This window comes from Streptopelia decaocto (genome assembly GCF_964273445.1).
Source record: "Streptopelia decaocto genome assembly, chromosome: 6".
In the NCBI taxonomy this organism is placed as follows: Eukaryota; Metazoa; Chordata; class Aves; order Columbiformes; family Columbidae; genus Streptopelia; species Streptopelia decaocto.
This window is the reverse complement of record NC_138660.1, coordinates 13,223,498-13,247,681: the sequence shown is the minus strand read 5'-3', so window position 1 is coordinate 13,247,681 and position 24,184 is coordinate 13,223,498. Positions and strand designations below refer to the sequence as shown.

Sequence of the window (24,184 nt, the reverse complement as noted above, 5' to 3'; positions counted from 1 at the left end):
ATACATGTCCTGTTGGAGATATTAGAGTAGTAATCTGGAGAGCTTGCTTAAATTATGAAATAATTAAACTCTCATTTTGTTTGAAGGACAACTATTTTGCTGGTTGAAGCTAGCAACAAGTAGGAAGAGGGGGTTTGGTTGTTTTTATTTTTTTTTTTTTTCGGTTGATACCAGCTTTTGCTTTATAAATGCTGAGGATTCCTGGGCTGTTCAGTACCTCTTAACATTATGACTTTTTCTGTTCACTGTAATAAAGATAAATCTATTTTAAGTGGACTTAAATAATTAATTTTGAAAAACTGCTGAACAGCTTTTACTAATCTTTTTTTAATCTTCAGCTTTTGCTAGAGCATCAGTGATTATTGTCTCTCAGGGTTGTGGTCTGTCATCCAATTCTTCTTGCTTGTCTGACCATCATAGTCATGTAGTCACTGCTGCTTTTAACATACCCTCTCCAATTACTGACTAGTTCAATCACAAAGGAAACTGCAATACTTGAAATACTTGGCTCTGATTTCTCATTGCCCTTCAGAACTTACATTCACTTCGGAATATTTTCTTACACAAAAAGTTATCTGCACTGAAATGTGAATAAATGAAGGGATGGTAAACTTCGGTGAAGTTGCAAAGTAAGCGATGCTTTATTCCCTTCCCTGAAAAACAGGAAATACAGGTTAAGACTTTGCCTCCTAATACAGCCTTGTGGGTTGCTCTTTGGTTGATGCTTGCCTGTCTGTAACCATAACGTGCTGTTAAATCTGCCTCAGTTCACAGAGGCAGACGTTAGTGTTGGGTTCGCAGCCTGTGTGTTTTGAGAGAGCATGCGAGGGGAGACCTTTGGATGGGGGAGAACACGGTTTGCCCTGTGGCGTGGGCACACTTTGGCACTGCAGACGAAGCCCCATCTGTCCCAGGGCACTGCACTGTGTGTCAGTACTTGGGTCTAGATATTGTTTTGTCTTGCATTTTGTCTCGTGGAAAGAGGAGGAGCAATTCCTCAACCAGATAATGTAGCAGCTTTCTGACTGCTTTATTGAGATTAGGATAGTGAAATGACTTCAATAACTATTTACTGGAGTCTTTCCCCTAACTAACCTAACTCTGATCATGCTCATAAATCCAGAAGTAGGCTAGCTGTTCTTGTAGCACTGAGAAATTGCTAGTTTGTTTTATTTGTGCTACTGAACTTAAAGGAGCCCCAGGCAGTCATGTTTATCACGTGTGTTCTCTGCCACTCCTGAAAGTGGTTCAGGTTCAGTGACTGCAGTATGTTAAGTTACCTTCATTATTCCACTCTGGCCCTGCACAAGACAATTTAAAGACATTTAACTAGCTGCATATGCACACTCCAGTCTGGTAGGCATATTGATGTGAATTTTGACCAGATAGAAACTTGGTCTGTTGCTTCAGTTATTTTCTTTTTTTCCTCCATAGCGCTGGTGGCTGGAACAAACTGAAACAAATCCCAGCTAGCCGAGGTTTTATGGGAGGATAGAATCATAGAATCATTTTGGTTGGAAGAGACCCTCAAGATCATAGATTCGTCTTATAGCTCAAATATTGGACTTATATGAGATGTTTGAAGAGTAGTGTTGCAAACAGTCCTCTCTTTTTTAGTTCCACCTTCCTCTGAACTGAATCACTGAAATCCTTTGTTTAAAGGGTTGCAACCCTGCGTCACCTGTTCCTCTTTAAGGCCTAGCAAATACCGGGACAATGAGTCAGCATTTTGTTAACATAAACATTTAAAACACCAGGTTAACTAACTCTTAATTATAACAGAAATACACATTCCGCATAACAGTAAAGTAGTAAATTTTAGTTCTAAGTATGTCTCTGTCAGCCTTCCCTGTTTTTGTGGTGAAGCATCATGGGTCTCTTTTATTTTTTTTTTCTTAAGGCACATTCAGTATTTGGAATATCCATCCTAATCTGCTAGGAAACCTCTTTAATATTTTTCATTGTTTTTTTCATAACCTACAACTAAATGTTGATTGTGTAGATAAGATGTATACATTCTTACAACATTTGGATATCTAATAACAAAATAGCTGTCACAGAGTAGGCAAAACCAGCAATAGATTGATAATGTTCTTCAAAATTTTTGCAATATTTAATTCTTTCGTTTCCACTGGTATAATATATATAATTTCTGTGTGGGATTAATATCTGCTGCAACTCACTTCATAGTTATTTGGGCATTTAAACTTAATTTTTCTTAAGCAGGTACCTGGAAGATTAAATGTCAAGTAGTTGGTAATAAAAATCACTTGGAGCCTGACTTTGCTATATGAAGAGAACTTATGCACTAATGGTTTACTATCAGTACTTTAATTTTTTTTTTAGGGAGCTGCAGCAGGGATGGGTTTTATATTAGTGGTATATGGAAGGTGTTGCAGCTGATGATCAAATGCTACATATTGCAGTATGATTTCTCAAATAAATTTTTCTCTTTCTCAGGGACATCATGATAACGTATTTTGAACCTTCCATCTCATTTGAGGGACTGTGCAATGAAGTTCGAGACATGTGCTCCTTTGACAACGAACAGCTTTTCACCATGAAATGGATTGATGAAGAAGGTAAATCGATGCTTGGTCTTTTGACAAATATTTGATCAATATGTTCCTCAGCTGTCCAGTTCTCTTTTTCCTGTAATCTTTTCCTTTCCCTCTGCCTTCATAAGACAAGCTTATAAAACATACTTCATAAGTATGTTTTTAGAAATAGTAAATCTGACTCTAAAAATAATGGTTATCCAATATCTTTGTAAGCGTATCTTAAAGGAAAGACCGCTGTTTCAAATGACTTAGTGTGGGGACCTCTGTTGTTTGGGTTGTGTTTTGTTTGTTTTCACTGAATAAATAAATTAAACCTCAGTGATTATCAAAACATGAATTCAATGATAGCATTTATTAGGAAGGGAATGGGGAGTATTCCCTTACACTGCTGAAGAAGCACACGGTTCCCCTTAAGTCTTATATCTTTGCGTTAAACTAACCTTAAGTGATGCAAATTATAGTATTTATGTACAATATTTTTAGCAAGGTATTAACACATAGGTATTAGTAAAACTTTTTCTGACTATTGAAAGAGAAACTACGTGTCCAAGTAGCTTTTTTCAAACGTGTAGTAGTAACAACCTTGGCTGAGAACTCATCATCTCCAGCACTTATATTACCCATGTTAAAGTTTACCTTGAATGGAACAAGTTCAGAATCTGTTCTCCCTTTTCCTCAACATATGTAATCCAGTTTTGAACTGGATGTATACATTAGTAATTTTTTGAAAAGTTTATTTGCAGTTCCTGTTTTCTTTGTGGAATTGGTGTATTCTACACATAGGTTTTGAGCTACACCAAAGAGGTGTCTGAACTATGAAATAGCTGTTGAGATATTTTAGCATGCTAAGTACTTGATGCAATATATAAAAGGCCATAATGTGCAGTGATTTGTCGGTAGTGATTAGTATTTGTATGCAGTGATTAGCATAAACGGTGCTTATAGAATTGTTTCCTCCCCTTCTCACAGCTTTCCCATTCAAAATTCAGTGACTCCCAGTTTATTCAGAGCTTAAAGCTAAACACAGACCAAAGCTGATTTTTGGGAGTGTTATATGGGCAGGTGTGTTAAAGACTACGTGGGTTTGGGAATCTGAGCAGGTTTCTTTTTTTTTCCTCTCTTTTTTTTCCTGTCTTTCCTCTCCTCATTCCCAAGTCTTTTACACCAGGCAGAAGCATGAAAGTGAACAATATTTATGACCAAAGTTCCGTGCAGAGTTGAACATTTACTTCATAGTAAGTTTGGTGGTTTGTTTTATCCTGGGTAGAACAGAGTTCTAACTGAAGATGGACAGTCAGTCATAGTAATAAGTACCTATCTTTTTAAAGAAACATTTGTAGAAAGTTTTGTGTGGATTCAATGGTTTACTTGAAGAAACTATTCTGTCTCAATTTCTGCTCTTCAGAGATTGGCTTTAAAAAAGAGGCATTAGACTATTTTTTTTTTTCATGTATTCACGTAGGATTCAATTTCCCCAAGCAATCTGTGTTCGCTTTAATCATTGACTTCCAGTTTACTGTCAGTGGAGAAGTTAATCTGGTGATGAGGAGTGTGTTTAAAAAAAAAAAATCCCTGTCTTTATTATGAGTAATTCTTGTATCTACAATGTGTGGCTTCTTGCCAAGACCCCTGCCTCCTCTCCTCCTCTTGTCTCCACCACTTTTTAGTTGAGTTTCTTTCTAGAAACTCATAATTTGCTTTCTTGGAAAATTCCTGTATCACATCCTCTTCACTAAAACTGTAGATCAGTCTTTAATAGTAGCATGAGGAAATATGTATAAGGTGGACAGATACTTGTTATACTACTAACCATGCTTCTTGTAGTAAAAGATAAGTTATTATGGCTAGGCCATCTCTTAGCTAGTTCCTGAATAAATTGCTTGATCACATGTGTGACTAAACTGGATTTAACTAGTCACCATGATTTTTATTTGTCATATTTGAAATGTCTTTTTAGCCTTTGCAAGATGCAGAGCATTGTATATAACTACTTCTGTTTCATAGAGGTAATGGCGCACAAAGGCAGACCTGATTTAGTTGAGTGGAATCACTTCAAAAATGCTCAGATTCAACTGGAAATTTGACAAAACTTGATCTGATTTTCAGCAAATTTCTATTTTATGTGCATGTGGTCAGTTTATCTTACCTCTGTCTTCTGAAATGTCCTATAGGATGGATGCTGGTCTTATGTTTGTGTTCAGTTTGTTTCTTGCTATATAATGTATATAGAGTAAATATTTTCCTATGACACTTATCTCAGCTGTCTTTGAGTGGCTGCAAAATTTGTACTACTCATAACTTGTTGAAAGACTACATCTATAAACCTTCTGTTCTTGGTTTGAAACACGGTGTGTGTTCTCAGGAGTCTCCTTCTGCCAAAAGAAAGACAAAACCGTTTGCACAGGTGTCAGAAACAGATGAGGAAAAACTGGTTTGTTGATTCGCATAGTGACTCTGAATATAGTTGTTGTTCCTCCTCCCCTGTGCTCTGCACAGTGTAAGTTTGTGCAGCAGGTAGGCAGTTTGATGGCCAGATAGGCTAATTGTAGGGGGCAGGTTGTGTTCTGAAAAATGACTACAGCCAGCTTCAAAGGCTTGTATCGAAGATTATGACATGCAGAAAAGAATAAAGACAAATGGACAGTTTACATTTATAACTAATATTTTAGCAATAGAAAAGAATGAGAAACAAAAGAAATTAACTGGAAAAACTTTACGGTGAGTTTTAAATGTCCACTTGCCTGCTGTGTGTGTGGCTCTACTGAAAAGCCTTAGCAACGCCTGAGTTAATTTTGTATCTTGTAGTACAAAACAAACAAAAGAATAGTTAATAGCTACTAGTTGGCTTTTAAACTATGCTTTTAACTGAAGACTCAAAGCAGCAAAACTTTTGGATTGGATCCAGTTCAGCTGAGATGGAAATTGTTCTGTCTTCCTCCAGTTCACTTACCCACAACCAGTTTACCGCTTAAGGGTGTGGAAAGTAGTATTTACGTTAAAAAGTGGAAATGCTACATGACAGTAGACTTGCCGTGTGGGGTTCTGGCTAGAAAGAGACTCGTTCTGCTCACGTGCTGGACTACGAGCAGGCAGAGATAAATCCCTTATTCTCATGTGGCACATCTTGTGTAGGTGGAGTTGGGAGGAAGTTGAACTAATAATTGGAAGTATTTGCTTTCTTTGGGGTGGTGATGATTCACATTCAACATTGCTTCAAAAATGTTTCAGTTGTAGTATTATTTTGAGAAGGGCTTCTTATTATAGGGCATAATTTTTTTAACATTACTAATCTGCATCGGACACTGAAGAAAATGTTTTATTACAGGGTTGTTCTTTTCAGTCTTTATAGCAGCTTCCAAAGGCTGACAGACACAGTTAAAATATCAGATGAAGTCTTTTAGGTCAAGAGAAACAGGTAAAGTACAGGCTGCGTGTCCAAAGTAACATGAAATGAGGCTGAAATTTAAGATTGTTGTTACTCCTGCTTGTAAATACAGCAGATCCTAAACTTTGATCTCCTTTATTCCTCACCCAGCTCTGTCCCCAGGTTTTAAACCTGCCTATATGCCAAAATCTGCCTGATGTTAAGTGTTGTTTAATGATTCTGAAATACGTTTTTTTTAGAAATACAAAGTAGATATCTACAGAGACCTTAGTCAGTCCTAAACTGTTACTTCTGAAACACACATTTGCTTAAGCAATCCGACGCTGTCTTTTCAGAGGAACTTTAAAATACGTACCAAATGCTCATACGATAATTTCTTCCATCTCAAATGGTCAACAAAGCTTGCAATTGTTTTATTTACAACAAAAGAAAACCACGAAAAACAACCACAAACAAAACAACCACCATGCTTTTTTTCCTGCCTTCATGTCCTTTTTTTGAGGAATTTTACTTCAAATAGTGCTATATGAAAATAGTAGCCAAATATCAGAAAGATGGGATGTTTTCACTTAAGTTACATGATTTGTCCGGTATCTTGATTGAGGTTTGAGGAAAGACTAGAGGTCTTGGCAATATTGAAGCAGCTGTGAAAATAGATTTGACTCAGTTCTAATTAAAAAGGAATCTTGGAAGGACTTTAGGTGCGATAACCTGCACCTCCTCTACTGAAATGGTGTGTAATCATGCTTGTAGCAGAACAAACCAGTGATGTTTTGTGATTATGATCTGCTTTGCCTCTTGTGCATATCTCATATTTTTATTTTCCCTGAAGGTGTTGAGTATGGCTATATTTTCAGATGCACTCTCTGAACAGTGTTAAAAACAAATACTACTGCACTTCAGAATATTGTTCTGTTTTACTACAATAATTATTATTTGTTAGAACTGACTGTGAGGGAACTGTTGAATGGCGCAGACCTAATTGGAATGGATTTTGTCTTGTTCTGTTTCTACAGGAGATCCGTGTACAGTTTCTTCTCAGCTGGAGTTAGAAGAGGCCTTTCGGTTGTATGAACTAAACAAGGATTCAGAGCTGCTAATTCATGGTATGGTGAAATTTACTCTGTTACTTCTCATGGTGGTACCTGTGAAGAAGTGGAATTTTTACCTTATGTTATCTGTGACTTTTGTGCTGTTCCAGCCTTCTCAATTAAAGCCTGTTGTGGCATTCTGTCAAGAGGATGCTGAAGACCATGCACTGCACTTTTTAGCTGTCAGCACCCTGTCCGTGTTCTTTATTAAATTAAGGGAGGAAAAAATACTTTGCTGTCAGGTTATTAGTGAAAGACAGCCCCTGTCTCTCTTATTTATCCAAAATACCTTCATATGCTTGCTGGCAATGAATGGTAGAAGATGTATAGTGCAGTGTTCTACACTTTGCTATTAATAAGTGCTTTAGAGCAGCATCTCTATTAGGAAAAAAAGTTGATGAGTTGTGATACCAGATTAGTCAAAAGTTTGACTTTTCTAAAATTAAGTACTTTAGACTGGTTTTGAGCTTAATAACACTGTGCCCTGTTTGATGTGTAATTGTTCCATTTTAATTTTTCAGGGTTATAGGCCTATTTTAGTAGCTTCTGCAGTACATTTTTCTTACTGTTTGTAAGTCTTTACAAGTAGAAGATAGATTTCAGTTTAACAGAGATTATAGCAGAAGAACAGAGGATCATTGTGAAGTGTGTTAGAGGGTGTGTTACACTACATTGTCTTAACACGGTCATTCTCTAAAAGGATGCAGAAATCTAGTTCACCATCAGCTCATTTGGAAGGAAGAGACAGCTATTCAGCTTCCCACAAAAACTTTAAAAGTGGAAGAAGAATGTAATCGGTCTCCGTATATAATTCCCTATTTCAGCATATATTACTTGAGTATGCTTTTTGATCTGACCTCTCTCCATTTATTTTTGTGTTTTGATAAGCTTCTGATTAAACCAGCACCAGGACTATCTCCCTCCCCCTTGTACTTGTCTCTGACAGTTATTGAAGCTAAATAAACTGAAAAAAATAGCTAATGCAGATGAGATCATACATTTATATTTATAGTAAAGGTTTCCAAATACTGACTGTGATGATTGGTCACATGAGAAACAAGAAAATGCTTTTCTAGTTACTTTCCTTAGGAAATAACTTTGTTCTACTTTTGGCTTGTATTTCTCATGTATATCACTGTTATGTCCAGTGAAAGGGTTTTGTGGCAGCTTTGCAGCTCACCTGCAAGGTTTTGGTAAAATGCAGGCTGTGCTGTTTTCCTAAATGGCTGAACGCCTTTCAGAAGCGTTGTATTGAACAGAAAGTTTTATTTTTTGTCTGAAGTAAAAATTAATCAGAAGTTAATGTTTTTCTTGCAGTATTTCCTTGTGTACCAGAACGTCCCGGCATGCCTTGCCCAGGAGAAGATAGTAAGTAGGCATTTTAGTTAGGAAGTACAGAAAATCAGGAATTCAGACTTCCTGTTTTAGAATAGTTTGATATTCTATGGTTTGGCACCCTACAACTATGAATATTAATAATGCAGATCTCTACAAATTAAATATTTTAAAATAATATAAAGTCTTGCTAAACTTAAATGTTTCACTTCTGAATCATTGTTAATAAGCATTTCACATTCCTGTTAACTATCCATGTCACTCTGCTTTCCTTGCTTTTGCCTCTTCTTTGTGACAGTTTTTTATCCTATTCCCGTATTTTTGGTAGTTGCCAGATTGCTGGCGGACTAATGTGAGCAAAGGGTTGTAACCAATGGTAATGACTTGTCGTATCACTATTTAGAGATCTGTGGTTAATTAATTTTAAATTATATTTAGGTACTATCTGGAGTATTCTCCGAAAACCTCTGTTAGCTGATGTACTAAACATTAACATAGAAGGAAAATTACCTCTTTAAAGTCTTATAAAAGAGCATGTGTATGTTATGCACACAGACATCTGTCAGCTTGATATCAAAGTCCCTGACAAATGTAAACATGCATGCTTACAAGTTGATTTGGCAGTGTGGGCGATGCTGCTTTTCTGAAAAAATGGGGTTGCGGACTGAATCAGAAATAGATTAGCAACTCGGTGTAGTTTTGTATATTCTAATTTTCACTTTTGGTTGACATGCCTCTAGTAATAAAAATAAAAAACCCCAAAGAAACAGTGGCAGCTGTGGATCTAAAACACTGGAGGATTTGCACAAGCAATGTTACCAATCAGGGCATGTTCCCAAGACTGACCTCTTTCCTCCTCTCCCTTCCCCACAGCTCCTCCCCAGGTTTAGGTAAGGTAGGTGCATACTGTGCACACCAGTGTTTGTATTGTTTGGGCAGTTTTCCTTCTCTTGACTTTTAACTTTGCAAAAGCAGAGTTAACTTCAAGTTGATCGGGATATTCTACTTCAAATTTTCTCCAAAACTTAGAAAACGAAAAATATACTTGGAGCATTACTCTGTGTTTCTGTAAGATGCAGGAGTGAAACTTTACTCTGCAAATCACTCTACACAGAAATGCCCATGAGAAGATGATGTAGTTCTGTGTTTATATTTTTATGGATATAATCATATGTTTTTCCTCTTAGAATCCATTTATCGCCGAGGCGCCCGCCGGTGGCGAAAGCTCTATTGTGCAAATGGTCACACTTTCCAAGCCAAACGATTTAACAGGGTGAGATTCTTGTCGGGTACTTAAAACCATGATACAGGGATGTCTTACTTTCATAATAATAATGTAATTGCCTTCAAAAATTATAAGGTAGTTTCATTCCTATTTTTGTTACTTGTCTATAGTATGTAGACTTTTTGTAACCCTGTAGTTTCAGGAAATTTATTCATTATTAAATTATCAGGAACTTAAAACAGAAAAAAAATAGATTGGTTGCAATTCACTTTATATATACTCTGAAACCGTGATACCAATTATATAAATGCTCCTGTGTTCCCAGAGGGCAAACTTGAACACTGCCATTAGATGACTGTGAACTGAAAGTACATTTTCAGTTCTTTAAGTTCTGGGAGTAAAAATTATTCACAGACTTTTCTTTCATGACTTTTAAACAAAAAACCTGAGACGTTTCTCCAAGCAGCCTGCTTATGATGGCACGCCATGGTCAAATGCAGTCAGCTGAGGACCAAGAAGGGTATCTGCTGCATTTAGAAAAAACAAGAGTAACAAAACAAACCAAAAATATTTTAATAAGCCAGGTTCCTTGACAGCTTCCATAATCTTCCCTTGTTTTCTAAGCTTAATGTATTGTGTGCTTAATGCTTGAGATTGTCTCCACTAAACTTCATCTTGAGCATCCTTCACATCTGACTTCTGCCTTTTTTTTTTTTAACCTCTTTCTGGTCAAAGGCTGTCAAGGCACCAGAGTTCAATCACTTTCCACTCTTGCTCTTGTAGGCACCCTGTTTTCATGATTCTTTTAAGTTGTTTTGGGAATATACTTCAGTGAGTGGTGATCCTCCCATTTCCTGTTATCTGGTGGTTTAATGTGTTGGAGTGTTTGCTTCCTCTGTACAAACATGAGGACTTATCTGAGACACTTTGCAAATTAGCTCAGTCACAGCAGCCTGCTGACTCAGCTGTGATGCTTTTCACCTGGAGCTGGGTTGTGTCTCTCTGGCTGCGGCAGAAGAGGCTCTCTGTGCCTGCACCTTTCCGTGTGAACGCAGACTTTCTGTGTGGCAGTTGCTGCTTCGTGTTCAGTGGTAGTTTTTGAGCTCCTCTGTACCATATCTCCCTGTTTGTCTTTAAAGTTTTCAGAGAGATTCTTGGTATAGTGTTAGGTTCAGTAGGGATCTCTCTGATTTCCTGTCCTGTGTTTTTTGTGAATGAAAATGTGGCTGAATAGTTTTTATTGTTTAGTTTTGCTCTTTAATTGGTTTTGTTGATTTGTCATTCTAGAGAGCTCACTGTGCCATCTGCACTGACCGAATATGGGGCCTGGGTCGCCAGGGATATAAATGCATCAATTGCAAACTCCTTGTTCACAAGAAGTGTCACAAACTTGTCAATAGAGAATGTGGTCGTCATGCACTGCAACCAGTAAGTAACACTTATCTCAAAATTTGCCTTTAAAAAACAACCAACCACTCAAACAAAAAAAAAAAAAAACATTTTGTACTAGTGGTTTTCAAAGTATAGTCTGCGAATAATCACAGTAGATGAAACATCATTCTTCATAGGTACTGTGATGCTTTGCAAGTAAGTTTGGGAATCAGCAGAATGGCAGTTTAGTGGCAAGGTGGGAGTCTGAGTTTCACATCTGCTGTTTTTTCCTGTATCAGATATAAACATTTAAGTAATATTTATCTCATCCTTCACAATGTTGTTACATAGTGTGTATTTATGTATATGTATGTATATATATATATATTTATATACACACACACTATTTTACATCTTGAAGTACAGGTAAAACAAATTCTCTTAAACATCTGTTAGCTTATTAGACTATTTCTCATTTACAGAAAAGGAAGATGAAGTGCAGAAGTTTTGAGTTTTCTCCCACAAAATTCAATCATTATTATTTATAAGTCCCCAGAAAAGTTTAGGTTAGTACTGTTCCTGGTTTGATATGAAAAGCAGACAGCTACAAGTCTACATTTTGTGAATTCATTTGACTAATGTGTGTAGTGCTGAAGTACTTGAGCTTTCCTGTCTTATTTCTCATCTGCTATACTTGGGCAGTCGGTTCCAAAAATTCTGTTCATATTTGCAGGAACCAATAATGCCTATGGATCCATCGTCAGTGCATCCAGATAATGTGGAATCAGGTACGACCAGTAATTTTTTCTTTAAATTATTGTAAATTGCTGAAACATGAACTTTGGGGTTTAAAATGAAACAGAATAACTTTAAGTAAATTATTTTAAAAGCCTTTCTTTTTTTCATAGAACAAGAAAAACAAGACAGCTTCTTAATGCTAAGGGGGACATAAATATAAAAATTGCTCAGTTTTCCATGTCTTATCAGTTTAAGAAACTTGCCTAAAAAGGAAGAATTTAGGCTCTCAGTTACGTTTTTCCATCAGTAAGTTGTGTACTTTAAATGCTCTGATGAAACAAACAAAAACATCCCTTAATGGAATTAGCGGAGTTTCTACCTGCTCAGTAGCTGAACATGTTGATTCTTGTAGCAATCAGAGTGATGGTCCTAACATTTGAATTTGCATATAGACAATGATCAGTTTAAAACCCAAACAAACCACTGTTTGCACAAGATTCTTTGTGTGTGGAGTTAAGATTAATCTAAATATCATTACAGGGTTTTATATTAACCATATCTGATTGTTAATGCAATATTGCAAAATAATTATTCTGATGGTTTAATTTAAAAAAAAAAAAGGCAAAACCCAACAGTTTGAATACTTGACATAGATGCAGTTAAATTGTTTATCTCTCTGAGCTCTTGTGTCACATCAGTCTAATAATTTTTCTTGCACCTCTAGTGATTCCGTACAATCCCTCAAGTCATGAGAGCTTGGACCATGTTGGTGAAGAAAAAGAGGTGAAGTATCTTAACCATGCTGGGTTCAGAGATCTAAAAGCCTGTCTGTTTTTCAGTTTCAAGATTTTAGTAATTTAATTTGTCACAAACTGAAAACTGTTAATAGTCCGTCAATCACATTTGGGTTGCTTGCTCAGGTATATAAATGTCTGCCTTGCAAGCTGTTTTATTTTGAACCCTGAGCTGAGATGTGCTTTGATTTACCAAGTATTCCAAACTCCTCCAGTTTCATTTATTTCTTATCTGCCAAGTCTGCTCTGCCTCCATTCTCATCACATTCCTTTCCAGGGCAGTGCAGTTTTAGGAATAACAAGTATTAATTGAGTTACTTGTTTATATTAATTTTGCTGCTCTATTTGAAATGCTAACTGTTGCAGTTGTTAAAATTGGCAAGTCTGCTTACTAATTTCAAAGTATCTTTATCAATAGGCAATGAGCATTAGAGAAAGTGGCAAAGCTTCCTCTAGTCTGGGTCTTCAGGATTTTGATTTGCTCCGAGTTATAGGAAGAGGCAGTTATGCTAAAGTCCTGCTTGTTCGATTGAAGAAAACTGAACGCATTTACGCAATGAAAGTGGTGAAGAAAGAGCTCGTCAATGATGATGAGGTAGGCGAGCTTTTTATTGATAAATCATGCAGCTCTTCCAAAGGGCTTCAGTATCTACCACAAAGTGGGAGCCAGGCTTCTGGGTCTGCAATGCTAATAGGAAATTATACATGCAGTTTCTTATACATATTATACTATAGAAGGTTCACAAGATAGATAACCAATTTTGAGGTCTTCATTGACAAACTGGTAGCTCACAGCTGCCCTGCCTGTGCCTCATGGCCCCTGACAGTGTCTTTTGTGATCAGCACTGTCTGCAGTAGTACACCTGCAGAATTCAACTTAAGCCTGGTTTGCTTCCTTGTTTTGGAACAGTATTCAGTATTTCTGTTATTATGCTGGCTTGCTGGGCTGAAAAAGAAATGGGCGGAATCTGGTTTTCTTATGGTCAAGTTTGGCTTTCTTTTCACAAAGGAGAATTCACAATGTTATTTGAATTGTTCTTTAAACCAGAACTTCATCTTAACAATTTGTTTGTAGCTTATACACCTCTTGTGGCTAAAGATTGCCCTTGTGTTTCTTAAGGCTACTCTGAAGAGACTCGAGTGACTGCAATTTTCTGTGCAAGAGCTTTTGCGTGTATTTCTCAGTCTGCCATTGATTTCTTCTGTGTTTCTTGATGCTACTTTACATTTGTCTGCACCATGTTATCCGTATAGATGTGTCTTTTTTCATTCCCAAATGTAGTTGAACAATGAGGCTGAATGTATGGGACACTCAAGACAGGAAAAAAAACTTAGGATGCTAAATTGTCTTACTTTACATTGGAGAACTATATAATATTTTCTTTCAAGTAAAATGAGGATGGCAAAACACTTTAATATATTTCTGCTAATTGTCATTTAATATTTGACTGAAGAAGTGCAACAATCCTTTTCTGAATGTCACTTTCCCTAAATAAACAGGATATTGATTGGGTTCAGACAGAGAAACACGTCTTTGAACAGGCTTCAAATCATCCCTTTCTTGTTGGACTACACTCTTGCTTCCAGACAGAAAGCAGGTAAAGATTATAACATTATAAGAAGATAGTTTTATTAAAAAAATATTTCATACTGTTAGTCACCTCAAAGGCCTGTTTAAAGCATTAAGTGTTAGGTAGGTGGTGAAAGTCAATGTACTGTAAATCACTGTAGCATTTTATGAGCTAAAGGCCATCTTCATCATCAAAGCTTTTCAGATTGTGATGATGCAAAAGAATGTAAAGTACTGGTAGGTATGATGGGAAGGATTCTGGACAAGAAGAGGTACAGCTAGCAGAAAAAAGCCTTCAGAAAATTAGGTAGAAACCAGAACCTAGAATGGGAAAGTTAAAAAAAGCTTATAGAGAGAAATCAGAAGTAGAAAAAAATGAGGACATTGATCTTAAACTTGCATGGACCCTCTGAAGATGAGTCTCTGATCAAGACCCAGAAAATAGTACCTGAATTTTAAAAAGGAAAACAGAGCAAGAGATAAAGATTATTATTTTCCTGCATGTTTATATGTAGAAGACATTGCCGTAGATTAATAAATTACAATATATACAGTAATAATATTCAGTATATATAAAATATAGTTATTGTATTTTGAAACAATTTCCTTGCTGTTTGAAAAGGTGACAAGCTAGTGGAGGGAAGTGAGAAGAAAGAGTATATGTAATATACTACTAGTATTAACAGCAAAGAAAGGAGATGAAAGGAATCAGGAAGGAAAATGAGAAAAAAGAATTCTGGTTTCTGTATAGAAACTGACATGAATCTATTTAATAATGGCAAGCAGTAGCTGTAATGGATTAGAGATGCAGGAAGGATTACTTACTTTCCTTTAGCAATAAAGGAATTATCTAGAAAAATGTCGCGTGCTTGATTTTTAACTTAGGAAACCTATTCAAAGGGAGGGAAAATGGTGAAACCAGCCATATTACCAGAGAGGTGGGAGGAGTTGAATTGACATTGCTCAATAACAGACCTGTAACATCTCAAATCTTTGTAACAAACTCCTGTGTGTTTCAGGTTATTTTTTGTTATAGAGTATGTAAATGGAGGTGATCTAATGTTTCATATGCAGAGACAGAGAAAGCTGCCAGAGGAACATGCCAGGTATGTCTAATTTCAGATTTCTTACATCAGAACCATTGGTTTTGTGTCACAGTGCAGAGATTATGATGATGAGCTAGCAAATCCTCTCCAGATGTTAAGGATTTAAGGAATGTGAAACTGCATACTCCCTTTAATGCTTCAAGCTACCATATTTTTGTTTCAAGGTAGAAATAGGTGTTGTTTGTATTAGCATTACCCTAGATTACTTCAGTCTGATTCTCATTTTTTTTTTTCCTCTAGAAAAACACTTTGGTGGTGTGGTTGTTTTTTGTGGTGTTTTTGTTGTGTTTTTGTTTTTAACTGTTTCTCCTACAACAACCACTACCAGCTGTCCAGGCAAATGCTGAGTGCTTGCTGCATATGCTACATCTCAGATGGTGAGATGAAAGGGATTATTTCAGTAGACGTTAATATTAATTAAAGTAATTTTGAAATGACTGTGGATAGAAATGTTTGTGTGATTATAAACAATTTATCAATTTTTCTGGTGAAAAAGAATAGCATACATGGAATTATATCTAGAAGAGTATCATACTACCGAGACTGTGTTATTGTGGTTTGGGTTTTATTACTTGAGTAATCAATATCTCTTTCTGCACTAGGTTTTATTCTGCTGAAATCAGTCTGGCGTTGAACTATTTACATGAACGAGGGATAATCTACAGAGATTTAAAACTGGATAATGTGCTACTAGATTCTGAAGGGCATATTAAACTCACAGATTATGGCATGTGCAAGGTAAGATCTAGTTCCTTGGTAAACAGTAAAATCAACAATTAAGAAATTTCATAAACTAAAAGATGCAGAGACTTGAAAATGTGGAATATCAAGGTATTAATTTATATACAGTGTGGATAGGCTGCATACTCATTTCACTTCTACGAATGGATGGAAAGAAAACGAAATGCCAAAATGCACAGACAATGCATATTGTTTGTTTTATTGTTTGTTTTTATAAAGCTGCTGTGTCAACTTGACTGGGCTGAAGCAGTCAGGATAGCTTGATTTCAAAAAGAACAAGAGGTTGAAATGTATCAGTCACACTGGTTCCCATTTGGATTCTGTGACACTTCCTATTTTCTCTGGAAAAAACTTTGTTGCTACAAAGACACTGGAGCACAAGTTTGACTTAGCCATGGAATTGCCATTATGCTGATCTCTTAGAACTATTTAAAATGTTATAATTTTGGCTAAGCAACTGAAAAGCATAAAATAACACAGGTTGGAAAGGACCTCAGGAAGCCTAATCCACCCTCCTGTTCAAAGCAGGGTAAGCTGTAAGACCAGGCCAGGTTATTATGGGCTTTACTTGGTTTGGTTCCTCAGAAATTCCATAGTTGAAGACTGCACAAATTCTTTGAGTAACCTCCCCCAAAATCTGCATCCCGTGCTCTTCTCTGAAAAGCTTGTATCTCTCCATTGCAACTCCCCAGTCACATAAGCTGTTCCACTGTGCCTCAGTGTATTCAGGACACTTGACTCAAAATTCAGGTCTTTGCAGAGGGGGGAGTGTGGGATCTTTGGCTAACTGTCAAGTATTTTCTTTCTCCCTTTTCTTAAAGGAGGGCCTGAGGCCTGGTGACACAACAAGCACGTTCTGTGGGACTCCAAATTATATTGCACCTGAAATTCTCCGGGGAGAGGATTATGGTAAATTGAATTTTTCACTGCTGCCATATAGCTTTCACCTTGTCTATTACTTCTTACTCAAGTTGTTTAGCAGTAGAAAGTATAAATCTCCCTTAGACATGTAATCAATCTTAATTCAACATCCTGTCTGAAAAAGTAAATCAAGCTTTCAAAAGAAGGGCAGAAAACATCAGTCTGACCAAGTGAGATACTTTGTCTTCCTCGTTTTAAATTCTTTCTATTGGTCTAGCAGAATAGCTTGAGTCTCCCAAATTTATTATTGTTTCTAAATATTTTAGATACTACTAATGATATACTTGCAGTCTTGAATTGTGTTCAGTTTTGGAGCTTTACATTTGGCAGCAATGGTAGCGTTAGATATAAACGCATTGCAAAGGGCCTAGGTAGTAGACATCCTTTTCACAAATCTTAGTTTTAAAGATGAAATTGTCTATGCATTTGCTTCTTCAGGAAGTCCACAAGGTTCCTGAAGCAAGAGACCTAAGAGAGTATAGAATGCTTGCTGTGTAGGTTTCCTATTACTTATCCATTCCTCCTAAGCTTCCAATACTGTGCCAAGCAGATCTTTGATCTGTTTTATTCCCTTACAATTGTAAGAAGTTCTACAATTAGTTCCTATTTAACAAAAAAGAGAAAATCTACCACCTTATTTTAATTGGATGTCTCTTTCAGACTGTCTTCATGTCCTCCTTCCTTATCACAAACTTCCTAAGCCAACCAGACTGTATCAGTCCCACCCTAGCTACTGGAATTTTTTCCCTTGAGCAGTGAATAGTAGAATGGATATGTTCAGGTCCATAAATGACAGTCTTCTTGCTATAAAGAATCTCATACTTCCTCCTTGTCCTTATCCATCACCCTGGATAATGCACCGTTGGTTGGTAATTACTAGGTTTAAATATTATCTAAACCTTTGTTAAGGTCCTAACACCAACCTTTAAACTTTTTGTGTTTTGTTTTTCTTTGTACAGCATTCCCTCTTTTTATGCACATAATGAACCAAGTGATGTCTAGTGCAGTTGTTACCTCCCCTTATTCAGATAATCAGAAAGACTGGCAGTACTCAATTTTTTTAATTAATTATTTCTTCTCAAAACATCTCTGTCTTTATCCCCCAAAGTGTTGGTATTTTTGCTCTGAAATATCTGCAGTGGTGTTTTCTCCTGTGAATTCTAGGCTTCAGTGTAGACTGGTGGGCACTTGGTGTACTTATGTTTGAAATGATGGCGGGCCGGTCACCATTTGATATAGTTGGGAGTTCTGACAATCCTGATCAGAACACAGAAGATTATCTTTTCCAAGGTATGTACCATGAGTGCTTTGTTTTTACTTACCTTTAATCTGACTTTACAGATACAAAGGCTGATATGAACAACTTTTTCTTGCAGTAATCTTGGAAAAACAGATCCGAATTCCCCGATCCCTTTCTGTTAAAGCAGCAGGTGTTCTAAAGAGTTTCCTCAATAAGGTGAGAGCTAAAGGGGATTATTTAAGACTTCTCAAGAGCAGTTTTTTGTTTGTTTTTTAAACCTGTTCACTAACTGATGTGTGACAAACAGTATTCATGCTTATTTCAAACAGTAAATTGGAACAGTTTCCAAAATAAGCAATGCTAACTTAGTTTTTCAGCGTCACTTCTAACTCCAGTATTTCTTTTCTCATGGAATCTGTGACATTTGTACTTCAATTGTTTGTAAGCCATGGCATCCATTTAGAAATATTTTCTTCCTTGCACAGGATCCAAAGGAACGTTTAGGCTGCCATCCTCAAACAGGATTTGCAGATATCCAGGGGCATCCGTTCTTCCGCAATGTTGATTGGGATCTGGTATGTGAATGCTCACTGCCTTGGCTTATTCACTTTGCATACAGTGATGGCTTAACAACTTCTTTTGAGCATGAAAGATGATGTAAAAACTTCAAAAACCTTGAGCTCTTAACCATAATGACAATACAGAATCTTTTCACCCTTTTATACAAAATACAGTAGATTAATAGAATGATTGTAGCAAGTATACAAAACAAAGTGAATGGTAATTTCCAGCTTCGTTTAAAAATAATTCAATAGGTCGTAACTCATTCTTGGTGTCACTAAGTGCATTTATTCTTAGATGGAGCAAAAGCAAGTGGTGCCTCCATTTAAACCAAATATATCTGGAGAATTTGGTCTGGATAACTTTGATTCCCAATTCACCAATGAACCTGTGCAGCTCACTCCAGATGATGAGTAAGTAATACAGAATTTGAGAAGTTCTGATAAGTCACTGGAATTGTAAAACTTCATTTAATAGCTGTAGTTGTAGTATATTCAGTATCTGTAAAGAAGTAAATAACATTTTCTTGTGTTAGTTTGGAGAAATTTTTTGTGTGTCCTTCTGGTAGACTTGGTATGTCTGGATTAAGTATTATACTCTGGCATCATGTAAAAATTAACAGTGGGAAAGTTGCAATAAAGAATCAGGGAAAGGTGAATAAGTGTTATTTTACAAGTTTCAGAGGTATCATCTGCAAGAAATGAATGTGTGAAGGAAAAAGACTTGTTTTATCAAGTGGTTTATTTTTGCATTACTTTAAGCTATGATATTTCTAGAATGTTGTGTTTAGCTTGAATTTATCCCGTGTGTTCTGAACAAGAGAAGATGCTTTGTTTAGCTTGTTTGTGTATTTTAAATTGTTAGTAGTCAAGTGAGATTGTCCTGGCTGAAAAGCCTTGATAAAATGCATAATGCATTTGATTTTTGTTAGTGGATTTGTGGTTCCTTGCTCCTGAGGGGCCCCGATTCGGGATGAGGAGGGAAGGGCCTTTCTAGTTTGACTGAGCCACCGCTGTTCACATTTTAGGAATTTTGGAGAGGGGGGGTTGTATAATGCTCATGTAGTATGTAAATACAAACAGTGAATATTAAATGTTACCTGTGTACCTTAGTTAGGTCTGAGATCCAAGTTCCTTCTTTATCCCTTTGTAAATGCATAATGTACAAATAAAGTTTAGAAAAGTTGCTGATGCAGGTGCAGTTGATTAAAAAAAAAAAAGTGGTAAATGCAATCCATTGTACCAGTCTTAAATTTTAAGACAAGCTGTCAGTTAATATTGTTATCTTTTCAGTTTTGCTGAACTAATGACTGTTTTTTTAAATCCTAATAGTGATATTGTGAAGAAGATTGACCAGTCTGAATTTGAAGGCTTTGAATACATAAATCCTCTTTTGATGTCAGCTGAGGAATGTGTCTGAATTCTCCATTTCTGGACTGTGCCAATTGTTACTCTGTTTCTGCACGGATAAACATCTCTTCATTTGGATGCACTTGCATAAAATGAGTAACTGAACATGTTGCCCTTGCCACCTAGCGCGAATTACTCAACTAATTTTCTGTTTGTATTGTCATCCAGGACTGTTGTTACGCTGAACCTTTTGCTGCCAGATTTAAAACTTTAAACTTTCCAACAGTTTTGCCAAACTTTAATTTTAATATAGAAGTTGGTCTGCGGGGCTCCTGACTGAACAAGGGGGTCTGGCTGTATAACCTGCCAGTACAGCGTTCTGATAAAGGAAAGTTCTCTTATTTCTTTAAGAATAAAAGTTGCATTAGGGGATGTAACAAAATATAATTAAAGGACTTGTATTTTTCCAGCAAGACAAGTAAGACCTTATGACTTCTGTAGTTGTAAATCTCTTCTCTCTAAACATCTGGTTTGCCTCTCCTCCTAGACTTAGAGCTATGTTATTGCCCTCCAGATTGACATGACAGCACGGAGAGCAGATTTTGAAACCAAATAGGGCAAGAGTGGCTGCTTTCACAGGGAATATTGATCTTACCCTAAAAGAGATGATTAATTTAAGATTAGAATCAGTAGATTTTGGTACAAAATGATACACTAGGAATTGTAGGCTGATCCATAGAGTGCCTTTCTGAGCCTGCCCCTTTCAGTGAGGGTTCTACACAGTATAAGGTGTCAGTCTAAATAAATGGAATTCAATTAATACTTTAAAAAGTGTAAATCTGTAGAGTGTAATTTAGCAGCAATGGGTGGCTGATGTTGATGGATGCAGAACCTCATACTATTATTTATTGCTTTTATACTTACGTCTTAACTGTATCAGAACTGCATATGTTACAGCTATGGCCTACATAAGGGCATTTTTTTTCTTTCTTTTTTGTTTTTTTTGATCTTATTGCCATGCTGTTGAAAGTGTATTCCACTTTGCCAGTGGAAAAAGCACATGTAGAAAAAAAATAGGTGCTATTCACAATGACTCCCTTAACTTCTCCACTTAGAGGTGGTGATTTGTAATCACAGTCAGACCTTCAATGTTGGTAGTAGACTGAAAGGTAATAGTAAAACAATTGGAATAGATCGAGAAAACGGTTCAAACTGGGACTTCTGGGAGGTGTGATTCTTACATTTCATGTTAGTAGACAGTGTAATACACAGCACAGATAATTCTTTTTTTTTTTTTTTTAATGTTTAAGGAATAGTTTTGAATGTCTTAGGCTGAGAAATGCCAAATGTACCACTTTTTTATTTTAGGGAAAAGGGATTAAAAGACATTGAAGAAAAAGATCTGTGTTAGTTAACTAAGAGCTGTAAAGCAAGCTGAGTGTTTCTGAAAGCGTATCTAAGTATCTGTAAGCACAAGATAGAAAAACTTATCTGAAGCTTTTAATAAAAATTCTGCTTGGTCAGTGTCTGTCCTTGAAAATCCTTGTCTGGCGACACTGTACATTCATAGCACAAATCTTCCAGTGTTTGTTTTTTCACTTACATGTTCTTTTCAAGGAGAGAGATTGCACAAATAGGCAGTACTGTCATGGTCTGGGATTTAATTCCTTTTTTTTTTTTAGTGCAACACGAATAGGAAACTCTTAAGTACTGAGCTGAGTTTTCAAAACTGGGAAGTGATTAGAGGGGCCTCAGTTTCAGGAAATGTTTGAACCTCCACAATGTTAAAAACCAGGTTCTCTTAAATTCAAGTTGTATAAAATATAAGAGTGAACCTATTTTTGAAGAGCAGCTGATAACTTCAGCATGTTTAGTTTGTGTCAAGTGAACTGCTTACATGCAGTTTGAAACGTGATTAATTGTTAAGTCATTGACTTAAACACCCGCATGATTAGACATCAGGACTTCATTGATATTAAACTTGGAAGTTACTTAATCAATAAAAGCCTTGTCTCTACAGTGACTTAATTTCATATGGGGTATTAAGCAAAATGGCTTTATGTAAGGAACGGCATTTCTGCTGTTCATCACAGAAGAGTAATGGAGTAAAACACTGTCTTTTGTGCTTAAAGCAATTTTTTTTATATAGATAATGTCACAGAAAAGATACTTTTTCTATTTACGTATCTAACCATTAAGAATGTTGCTAAGTGACAAACATCTTAAATGACTGTAAATCTATTTTAAAACTTTCCTTTTCTCCAAAGTGCCATGATATTAACAGTTATTTTTCTTTGTGTCATAAATATTCAGAAGGGACATTGGGTGTATAATCCAGTGCAGCAGGCTTTGTCTTATGGAGAATATGTCTGCATCAGAAGCATGATGTGTTTATGTGGAGTAACCTCCTTTGCGTATACGAGTTGGATTCTCATGGGTGCTCTGCTAGTTAATATTGTCACTACTATTTTACTGTTTCATATGGAATGTGGTCTTGAACGTTGTTGTGTAATCATTCCCTTTATTTGTGCACAATTTTTACTTTAAATAAAACATTTCTATTAGGCCTGTGTGTGTTAACTTGTAAAACAAATACTGTGAAATGCTGGACTTTGCTTGGGATTGTCATCTGAGCCTTAACTATCCAGGTCTCACGGGAGCGTTGTTCTAATCTTATTTCTTCTAGAAGATCACACTGCAATAGACTATAGCAACCTAAGAAACACCTCCCTCAGCCTGTGTTTCCTAAACAAATCTCAGAATGTGAGTCCTTCTCCAGCATGCTTCATGGGCCTTGCATTCATCGTGCCCTACGGAGAAAAAGCATCTGTGCGGACTCTGTCTTTCATCACACCACCAGTGATGAAACAAAAGTAAGTAGTGAGGCTTCAATCAGTTGCACAGACATAGAACGCTTCAAGTAAAATATAAAATGCAATTCTAGCTTGCTTGACCAAGGACCTTTTTCAGCTGGAACTTTGAAGATGTCGTGTCAGCTGCCAGCGCTGGGCATTTGGAGTTCAGAGCAACCCTCTCATCCGCTGTCCTTACTTCTGCGTGATTCCTTTCTTTGTTTCTTCAACTCCTCCCCTGCATTCTCTGAGATGTCTGACACAGAGGGCAAGGGTGCTTACCTCATACCCTGCTACAGATGTAGTATTTTAATATATCTGTATTTCAGTGTCTCTGTATTTATATTTTAAAAGATATTTCCTCTTGCGATCTGGCTCATTATTATATGTAACACAGTCCCAGGCAAATGCTACAGATGGTTGCATATCTGAAATGCTTAACCTCCCCCCACACACACTTCTTGTTTCTGTTCAGTTTGGTGGCCAACTGCTCTCGGCTCAGTCTGAGCAATTGTTTGTGTTAAGATGCTCTATAAAAGAAATTAATAGCTTGTATAATCTATATATACTTGATAGCTGCTAAGCACGCATCCTCACCTCATGATGGACAGCGTAAGCAGTTTTAGCAAGAAAGGGATTTGAAATTGCCTATAGTTGAATGACGTTTTCCTGGGAAGAGGGAGTGGGGTACTGGGGCCCCTTTCAGAAAAAGATAATTTTACCGCATCTTGGATTTTCTTGAGAAAAGCTCAGTTACCTTTTTTTTTTGGGGGGGGGGCGGAGGGGAGGGGTAAGACTTTATTTTTTTCCTGCTGCTGATAAAGGAATCTGAACTGCATACTTGAAATGTGTGATCTTACCATTACGTATTTAATCACCAGTGATTAAAGGCAGAGAAGCACCTGCCTCCTGGATCTGTTTGGCGTTTGTGGGAGGTGGGCTTTTGCATGCATAAATAGAAACAGAAATCTGTTGTGTCCGCATTTGACTTCTGAGCTTGATCAAACTGTCTCGATCCCTTTTACATTGGATGGTGAAGCATTGAGCTGAACAGCTGAATTTTGACTGTGATTTCAGATGTAGAAACAGAGTCATAGCTCAGGTTCTTCATTAGCTGTTGTGTTTTGTACAGAACTGTTTGCAAAGTCACTTGTCCTGTAAGATATGGTTCATGCTAAAATCTGTCAACTTTTTGTGCTTCGCTCGATTATAGATCTTACCGTATTTCTAATATGGTATCTCGTCTGTGTTACTTTATCTGTCATAGGTGGTTTCACAGGAGTGGTCTTAAGTATTACAATTTACCATTAAAAATCACCACTAAAGTTATTTTTTTTCTTCCTA

General features: G+C 36.6%; 1 protein-coding gene across 2 annotated transcripts in view; it reads left to right on the top strand.

The window, feature by feature from the left end:
- The window catches only part of PRKCI (protein kinase C iota), a 28,621-nt gene extending 6,067 nt beyond the window's left edge, over window positions 1-22,554 (top strand). Inside the window, exons 2-18 of one of the 2 annotated variants that reach the window (XM_082055380.1) lie at window positions 2,461-2,582; window positions 6,963-7,052; window positions 8,355-8,405; window positions 9,560-9,645; window positions 10,885-11,025; window positions 11,702-11,756; window positions 12,431-12,489; window positions 12,919-13,095; window positions 14,001-14,098; window positions 15,090-15,176; window positions 15,779-15,914; window positions 16,739-16,826; window positions 18,003-18,128; window positions 18,215-18,294; window positions 18,564-18,653; window positions 18,937-19,052; window positions 19,971-22,554. In XM_082055380.1, the coding sequence (XP_081911506.1) occupies window positions 2,461-2,582; window positions 6,963-7,052; window positions 8,355-8,405; window positions 9,560-9,645; window positions 10,885-11,025; window positions 11,702-11,756; window positions 12,431-12,489; window positions 12,919-13,095; window positions 14,001-14,098; window positions 15,090-15,176; window positions 15,779-15,914; window positions 16,739-16,826; window positions 18,003-18,128; window positions 18,215-18,294; window positions 18,564-18,653; window positions 18,937-19,052; window positions 19,971-20,058 (1,690 nt within the window). In that variant the 3' untranslated portion in view covers window positions 20,059-22,554. Of the gene's footprint in view, window positions 1-2,460; window positions 2,583-6,962; window positions 7,053-8,354; window positions 8,406-9,559; window positions 9,646-10,884; window positions 11,026-11,701; window positions 11,757-12,430; window positions 12,490-12,918; window positions 13,096-14,000; window positions 14,099-15,089; window positions 15,177-15,778; window positions 15,915-16,738; window positions 16,827-18,002; window positions 18,129-18,214; window positions 18,295-18,563; window positions 18,654-18,936; window positions 19,053-19,970 lie in introns of those variants that run through there. The other variant, XM_082055381.1, reaches the window with a different exon arrangement.
- Window positions 22,555-24,184: the final 1,630 nt, after the last annotated feature.